The sequence below is a fragment of the Gossypium hirsutum genome, chromosome D07 (genome assembly GCF_007990345.1).
Source record: "Gossypium hirsutum isolate 1008001.06 chromosome D07, Gossypium_hirsutum_v2.1, whole genome shotgun sequence".
In the NCBI taxonomy this organism is placed as follows: Eukaryota; Viridiplantae; Streptophyta; class Magnoliopsida; order Malvales; family Malvaceae; genus Gossypium; species Gossypium hirsutum.
Genome location: NC_053443.1, coordinates 47,501,824 through 47,510,962, shown reverse-complemented (window position 1 = coordinate 47,510,962; position 9,139 = coordinate 47,501,824). Strand labels below are relative to the sequence as shown.

General features: G+C 29.8%; 1 protein-coding gene across 1 annotated transcript; it reads right to left on the bottom strand.

Moving 5' to 3' along the window:
- Nucleotides 1-4,714: 4,714 nt before the first annotated feature.
- On the bottom strand, nt 4,715-7,460 carry LOC121219501 (transcription factor HHO5). Its single transcript, XM_041097768.1, has 5 exons — nt 7,227-7,460; nt 6,866-7,119; nt 5,586-5,772; nt 5,279-5,355; nt 4,715-5,065 (listed from the first exon to the last, which is right to left on the bottom strand). Exons 1-5 carry the CDS (start codon nt 7,444-7,446, stop codon nt 4,949-4,951), a joined length of 855 nt encoding a protein of 284 aa, XP_040953702.1. The 5' UTR covers nt 7,447-7,460; the 3' UTR covers nt 4,715-4,948.
- Nucleotides 7,461-9,139: the final 1,679 nt, after the last annotated feature.

Sequence of the window (9,139 nt, the reverse complement as noted above, 5' to 3'; positions counted from 1 at the left end):
AATTAAGTTATTTTTTTCTATCGAATAAATTTGAAAATATAAAAATTGATAATCGATCGAAATAATTGCCCAAACTAAACCAATAATCAAAATGTATCACCCCAAAATATAGGGGGTTAATTGTAAAGAATAACCAAGAAGTGACTTAGTGTTGATGGATAAATAATTAGTTCACTTCCTAGAGATCCTAGGTTCTATCCACTCTATTCTCATTTCTTTTCTTTTTCATTTCAACAAACTAGGTTGTAAAACACTCCTAAAATAAATATTAAATGGGGTAAAAACATAACAAGAATGGGCAACAACTTAAATAGTTAAGTAGATACTCCTCTCTTACATCCTGGGTTTAAGTCACACCAAACTCCCCCATTTTTCCTTTTAATTTCGACAACAAGGGTAAATTATCCTATAACCCCTTAAAAGTTTAAAAACCTAACTATTTAGTCCCCTTTTCTTAATTACATTAAGTTTTTGTTTTATTTTCCATTCCAAATTAGAATTCCTCCCTCTTTTCTCGATATCCTCATCGTTTCTTTTCTCCCATTTTCTTTTCATTATATTTTTAATCCATTGCGAAATTATTATTGCCTTTCTCGAATTAGAGTCAATCTCTGTTAACTCGTTTTTCTAGTGGAATCGAAGTTGTTATTAGAAACATTCCAAATCCTAGCCACGAATCGGTAAGCATGCCTCAATCCGGATGTTTAGATCTCGAATCTTTAAAGAATTCCTATCTAGAGATAATCTTGCGATCCAGTAAACAATCTTTCTCGATTTTTCATCGAAACTTTCAACCATCTTGTTTTATCTTTAAACCAGCCATAATCCTTGTGTAATTTTTGGTTGAAGGACCCATGTTAGGTACCTTGGATCAAATTTGAATGAGAGGGACGTCGCTCGGTCTCCCAGTGAAATGTGTGTTTTCTTTTACAAGTAAATCAGGGCAAAATCGTGCCTAGGATAAGGCCACACGGACGTGTGGACCACACAGTCATGTCCTTCTGTAAGCCCTAAGATAGTTCACTTATCAGATAGTTCACTTATCACACAAGCACGAGCCTTCCACACGGTCATGTGGACCACACGGCCTACCACAGGGCCATGTGCCCTGGAAACCTTAGTGTAGTTCGTAAATCACACGACCTCAGTATGTTACACGACCTGACCAAACGGTCGTGTAACCTTTCCACATGGCCTGAGCCATCTCGCATAGCCTGGCCACATGGCTACATGCCCCTTTTTTTTTAAACTTTATAGTTTTTCCTAAAATTTTATGATTTATTCAGTTTAGTCCCTAATTAATTCCCAAACTATTTTTAGTGTTTTATTTTGTTCAATTAAGTCCCTAATATAATGATTTAGGCTAGAAGTCATGATTGCTTGATTGTAATTATTAATATTATATAAAAGTATGATATGTTCAGTTTAATCCCTGACATTCCTTAAACTGTTTTTAGAGTTTACCTTTGTTGAGTTAGGTCCCTGATATTGGGTGAATTCTGAAATTTGTGTTTAATTCCTTAACTGCCCTTATTACATCGCATGATACGTGAACGTTATGTGTTTTCTGATAAAGTAAAAATGTTAAATTAAAAGTGATAATATTGTTACCGCTATGCGAAGAACATGATCAACATGTTAAGTGTTAGCGATGAATTGAGTACATGTTACATGTCTACTACTAGTGTTGATTTGTTACATAGCATGACATAATGCATTGCATGAGGTGGAACATTGTATGGAGAAAAAGTGACAGATTATTAAATTTGTAAATAAGTGGTAACACATTCACAAAACCTAGTGGTAGTTTGTTTAATCTGCGAATATGTTGTGCACTCACAACAAGTGGCAATAACTGCAAATATGTGGCTCGTCCATAAACTTAATGGCAGTTTGTTTAATCTGCAACCATGTTGTGCACTTACAACAAGTGGCAGTAACTGCAAATGATTTTATCTAAAATACTAGTGGTTTACCCATGTTTTTCTTTACAAAGTGGAAGTTTATCTGCAAATTAGTGATGGCTCGTCCACAATTCGAAGTGATATGGTAGATGAGTTCTAGGGAACTCATAAGTGAGGTGTGTAGCAAAGTTGGTTAGGACTTTTCTATTAATTTGAAACTGCATTGCATTCATTAGCATGTGCATATAAAACTGTGATTTCTGAAATAGTGCAGTGAAGTGATGACATGAAAAATCGTTAATCTAAAGTACTTTATGATTGTGACTATTCTTAGAATTGTTAACTCATGTGCTTTGTCTATTGTTTTGTTTCAGTTTTCTTGTGACCGAACTCACACTGAGCTTCATTGCTCACTCCCTTTTTAATTTTCGTCCTTTCAGATAACTCGTCAGGTTAGGACGCGGACACAACATTCGGAGGGACTCGGCTCAGCTTTGTTATTAAAATATTCTCATATTTATTACTTGAAATTTTCTTTTATTCAGATGTTGTAATATTTTATTCAGAAATTTTCTTTTATTCAGATAATTTGATTTGTGCTTAAATAAGTGGACTTACTTAGGTATAAATTAAAATTGTGGATATTATGGTATAAATGAAATTTTGAATATTTATATTGTATTGAGTTAAATTCATGAAGCTTTGTCACTATTTCCAGAACTGGACTAGATGGGCTAATAAGACTAATTGGATCGGAAGCCGATCAAAGTACCAATCCTGAATAAGGGGTCAGACCGGTTAACCCGTGAACCAGTTGAATTAACCAGATCAGTCAGTTGAACCGGCAATCGAACTAGTTGAACTAGTTTTTTTTATTTTTAATATTTTTATTTTTTTTAATAATTTATTCAATCAAACTGAGAACTGATGGTCTGACCGATTCATTCACCGGTTCGATTTTGAAAAATTTGAGCTTCATTGATGATATATTAGAAGTAAAGTTGATTATTTATCATTTGGGTTTTTGAAGGGGATGTGAAATGAGAGAGAGAAAAAAGTTCTCATATTTATTTTAATCAATTTTAGATTTTAAAAATTTTAGAATTTTAATTTTAACTCTTATGAAATTGGATTTGGATTTGCCCAAATTTAAATCCATTTTTTTATTTGTTATTCAAAGGATTTGAATTTTCAAATCCAAACCCAAAATTTTTGGCCCAAATCGTAGTTTCCAAACAGGCCATCAAGAAATTTGAGAAGTTAGTTACTCAATTTTAATTTACCAAAATTTGATTCCCTAGTTGAATTGAGTAACTTTGTTATACCTTATCGTTATATGGTTGATTTGAAATTCAACGGTTAACAGTATCAAAGCTAGGGGAAGGGGCCTTGGTCCCCTTGGCTAATGAGAAAATTTCCTTTTAGCCCTTCCCAAATCACGAATAATTTAATTTAAGCCTTTTAGCTCTTAGATAAATTAAAATAATGCATTTTTTATCCTCCAAAAAAATAATAATAACTTAATTTAAACCTTTTTTAAAACTAAAAATTTTAACTTTAGCTACATCAAAATTTTATAATTTTATCTCGCCCCTCTTAAATAACATCTGTGGCTTTTCTCTAGCAGTTTTGCAATTTATAGGCAAAGAATTAACAAAAATAAACCATTCAACAATTTCTATGCAACAAAGTGACAAAAGTCAACAATTAAACCTTTTATAAAGTATAAGGACTAAATTCTAACAAATTAAAGCAAATGGCCTAACTGAATTTTCATAAAGTAGAGAGATGATATTCATAATTAACCCTAATATTAATTAGTCAAAGTTAAAAGTTCTAACTTCTTAATTTCCAAAACTAAATTCTAGCAAATTAAAGTAGATATATTAACTTTTCAATTTTCATAAAATAAATAGATGATTTTCATAATTAAACCTAACATATTAATTTGTAAAGTTAAGGCTTCATTTTATTTCAGTAAACAAAAGCCATTTTTTGTTTCATTTTCTTGAAAATGGAAAACATTAAAGAAAATTAACGTTGAAATTTTTAAAAAATAAAATTATGTGAAAATTAGAAAACAATAAAGAGTTGTTTTCATTACTTTCACTAAAATACTTACTAAATATGCTTTAATATTTTATTATTAAAATTTTATTTTATTTTTATTTACCAAAGGGTTTTTTTAATTTTTAAAATAAAAAAATAAAAAATATTTTTGAAAACCAAACAAAACCTAAATTTCTAAATTTCTTAAAACTGATTTTAAAATTAGATTGAGTCATTTTAATAGGAATTGGCTTACATAATCTATTCGGTTGTTCAATTCAACTTTTTTAATGGATGCTAATAATTTTTTATTTGTATTATATTTTGTGTAAAAATAAAAAAAATGATTTTTGTGGGAAACTAAATTACTTATAAAGAAAGAAAATCAAAGAAGAAAACATGGTCTCTTTTTGTTTTCGAAAAAGAAAACACAGCCTTATCTTGTCTTGGAGCCAAAGAAAACAATCTAAAAAGAAGTCAAAGTGTTGACAAACTAGGACTAAATCTGTTTTCTTTTTATTTAATCTTCCTTTCATTTAAAAAATATTTAAAACTCATGTTTTTTTTTTAAAACAATAAATAAATATTTTCAAAATACTTTTAATTTTTAAAGTTTTTATATAATATATTTAAATAAAATAGCTTAAACCACCCTTTATATAAAAAAAAAAACTTCATTTGAAAACTATGAACTCAAACAAAGCTACCATTACTTTCTTCTAAAAGAAGTTACTGAACATCACATAATCTAACATCTTTAAGAAGAAATTATAATAATTCCCATTTCCCACAATAGATATTGATAAAGTTTGCAATATAGCAAAAACATTTATTTAAACCCAAGGAGTACTCATAAGTTCATCACACCATAAGAGTTTATGAACATCTAACCATGTTCTATAATGTCTGTAAAACTAAAACACAAAAAGTTCTTCAACACTCCATTAATTAAAATCAAAATAAGAGTACTCCTTATAAGACAGCCTGCATGCAGCTTAGTTTGCCGGTGCAATAGGCTCACCGCCATCCCTATCTGGGTCCCATGGATCTTCACCTTTCGCCACCTGCTGTGCGCAACCCTCCTGCTGCTTGCGGCTGTGAAGTCGATATTTCTGCAACCAAACACAACCCCCATTAAAAACTATTGATATAAAAATATAATTTTTAAATGTATGGTATATTAAAGAGTCAAATATAATCGTGAATAGCAAGAATAAAAACACACATATATATATTCAACATCCATCCAAATCCTGAATAGCAAAAAATGATTTATCAATTTTATGGAACCTTAGTGTATATATAAAATAGGTTTGGAAATCAACCTGAAGGTGGCTCTTCACTTGATCATTAGTGAGGCCATCAACGTTCATCATCTCTCTGATTTGCTTAGGAGTCGCCTCTGCCCAAAAACATTATCAGTGTTACAAAATTAATCAATTATAACATAATAAATCTCTAGTTTTTTTTTTCAAATACATATTTAAAGGGGTTTTAAGCAGATATATATATACCTAGTTTAAAATTTATATCCATGAACCAAAGATTAATAACCCACTTTAAAGATCAATTTGGTGATAAAATACTCGATAAAAGTTGGAAAAAGGTAATGATTTAGAGGGTTGTACGTACCATACATGCCTCCAAGGATATGCAAGGTCTCCACAAACCTTGCATGAAGCTGGGGCGACCAAGATCGCCTGTTGTTCTTCCAAATTGGTTGAGTCAGTGGCTTGTGCTTATAATTCAGAAGGGTTCGATTATCAGCCCTCAGGTTCAACCCACCTCCACCATTGCTGTTCGGATTCTGATTTGGGGCCTGTGTACGATTTAAACGATATATATATTTTTAATATAAGATATCCATAAATATATATGAGATTTATCTCAGTTGGTTCATGCGGATGCGGCGATCTTTAGAAGGTGATATCTAAGATTAACAATATAAGTTGAATATGTTAGGGTTTGACTCAACCCTAGAACTGCTTTTTCCTTCTAAATTAGGTTCGGAGTGGGTCGGGTTTTTTTTATTGAAAGTTTGATGAATGGTTTAGATACAATTCAGCAAGCGCTTCTGCTGTATGCTCGGGAGAAAATGCATACTAAAATTTCGTATTATATCAATACGAAATTTTAGTATGCACATGTTATATTTGTTGTTGTTTTGGAGTGCAGTGTATAGAATTTCGTCAATTTCACCAATCCAAGTCTGCGCATCGGTTTTTCTTTTTCTTTTATTATTGAAAATGGCGGTTACGTTATTCTCTTAGAAGTATTCGGATTTAGTTTTAAATAAAAATTCACCATTTTGAGTTAAAAGTAGTTTTAAAGTAACGCTTCTGATATATTTTAGTTTTACCTCGATTTTATCGCTTGGTTGGGTTAATGGATTTTTGGAAACGAAGGTTTAGAGGTCAAATGATTTGGGGTCGGTGGCAGGCGAAGCCAGAAAATATTTTTTTAGGGGGCTGAAATGAAATTTTAAGGGGTCAAGATGTAATTTTACATTTACTAATTTAAAATTTTAAAAATTTCTAAAAGGTCTAATTAATAATTTTCCATTTTAGGGGGGAGTCGGGGCCCTACCAGCCCCCTGGATTCGCCTTTGGTCGGTGGAAATTTTTCATTTTGGGGTCTAGTTCGAGTTTGAGTTTGGATTCGAATGCAGATATTAATAGTGAAAATAAATCTAGATTTAAGGTTTTGTTTTCAAAATAGATTTAGGGTTAAGGTTAAAAACAAGTCCTCCATCCATCGCAATTCCTACTGACATCACAGGAATCTGAGACTAAAAAAAACTTAAAATCCGTAATATCTTTTAAAAAAATCCAAAAAGAAAGAAGTAAAAAAAATTAAAATGGTGGTGGTATGGTATGGTATGGTATGGTATGGTATGGTAAGAGGTAAATTACCTGAACAAAGTCTCTGAATGCTTTGGGGTGCTTATGGTTGGATGGGTGATGAGGAGGAGATGAGTTCATCATCACACCCTTGCCTTTGAAATCACACTTTAGGTTTGGAACTTGTTCAGCTTCTAGCATTTTTTCACAACGTTTCCTCTTCATTCCAGAATTCTCCTTCAAAACCATATCAATATTATCACCTTCTTTACCAGCTACCATCCCATTTTTGATCTTCAGAAACTCCTGTCTCAGTGTTCCGAGTGCTTCAACCAAATCAAAAAAGAGTTGTCAATCAATCATAACATTTCTCATAAAAAAAATGAAAACAAAACTTAAAAAAGAAGAAAAAAAGGGTGTTAAGCAGTCTCACCCTCCATTAACAGCAGCATGCATTGAGGAAGTTGACCTCTCAAAGCAGCAATGCTGTTGAGTTCTTCTTCATGTTGACTGATATAAACGCTCAACACAGCTAACTTATCAGTTTCATTCTCGATATTTGGGAGATCTTTCATGAGATCAGTGATGGTTTTGGGCACATAAGTTGGTTTAAGACTCAGTTTCAGCCCAAGAGAATTGCTTGATGAAGCCATTTTTTTCTTTTCTTTTGTGTTGTATTTTTCTTGTTGCTCAAACTTGGAAATTTATAGAAGAAATTATGAAACCCAGAATCCAGTCTTATCCTAAAAGACAAAGTTGATTACATAACATGCATTAACTCTTTTTCACCTTGAAATGGAAAAAAATGAGTGAATTCTACTAAAACTTCAATGACCTAATACCAGATTCTCATAAATTTTAACTTTTGGGTCCATTTGTTGAGCACCACTATCCATGTTTGACAACTCAACTATCTACATTACATCTTATATCAGAATCTGTCACTTAAATGGATGATGCTCTTTTTTAGTATAATTTTTTTTTTTTTTGGATTGTCAATCTTAAGTATGTGAGAAAAATATATAAATAAAATATTATAAAAAGCGAATAAGGAAAGTGGGAAATTAAGGGCAGATTTGGATGAGAGATTGGGTGTGGTGCAATGCGTATAGTTTATTTTTTTGTCTCACGCTACAATATCGTTATAGTATCTAATCTTGTCGTCATTGCTATTTTTACGCTAACCGTAGATAAACACACCGCCCACCCAAACTCGCTCTAAAAAAATAGATATATATTCATGTACCACTTTGGATTTCACGCCCTATAAGTTGTTTGTGTGTATTGATATTATAATATTTTTAAAATTTTGGTTTCTTAATTAATTAATAATTTGAAAATTTTATTGATATTTGAAAAACAAGTAAATTTTCTTTAATCAATATTATTAAAATGTGTCTTCATATAAAAATTATATTATATAATTATATATGTCTAATCTTGTATTCATATAAAAATTGTTAGTTTTATTGAAGAGGGATTATGAGTAGATTTAGATATTGTATAAAAAATTATTAATTTTATTCAATAAAAATATATCGTGTAAAAATATATTGCAAATAAAATAAGTCTAAATGCATCGATATTATAAAAAATAAATATAATATTTTTTAAATTAATTAATAAATTAAATATACCAACAGGTATGTTTTTTTAAAGTAAGGAACATGTATTGTTAATATTGTGTTATCTTGTATTATTATAATTATTAAAAATTATATAGTTTTCTAATGTTTTTTATTATTATACAATGAGGATGATGGAGATATTAATAAAAATATTTGAATTTTTTTAGTTCCAAATTTGTCGCTATAATCTTACAAAGAATTACATTGAATTAAATTTTTTAAAATATATTCAACAATTACACGTGACACGTAATCATATTTATTGATAATAGATAAAATTACATACTACCAATACATCAAATATTAACATATATTCATCTCTTTTTTTATAAAAAATTAAAAGCGAAAAAGAAAAAAAAATAATTTTTTACCCATTCATTGTAGAATTGAAAATAATTAAGAGGAAATTTATTATTTTAACCTTTTTTTTGATAATAAAATTTATTATTTTACTCATATACCATTTATAAGTTAAAATAATAAATGATATCTTAAAGATAATAAATAATCTTCCAAATATGTATTTTTGAGTCACATTTTTCTCATTTTTCCTATCATATTATTGTTTTTGAAATGATTCTTTTACTAGTTTATATAATACTAGTTTTTTTTATCCATGTGATGCACAGATTAATTGTATGTATTAATTAAATTATATTTAATTTTTTCTTACAAAATTTCATAAATTTTATAACATTTTGTTAATAATATTCTTACA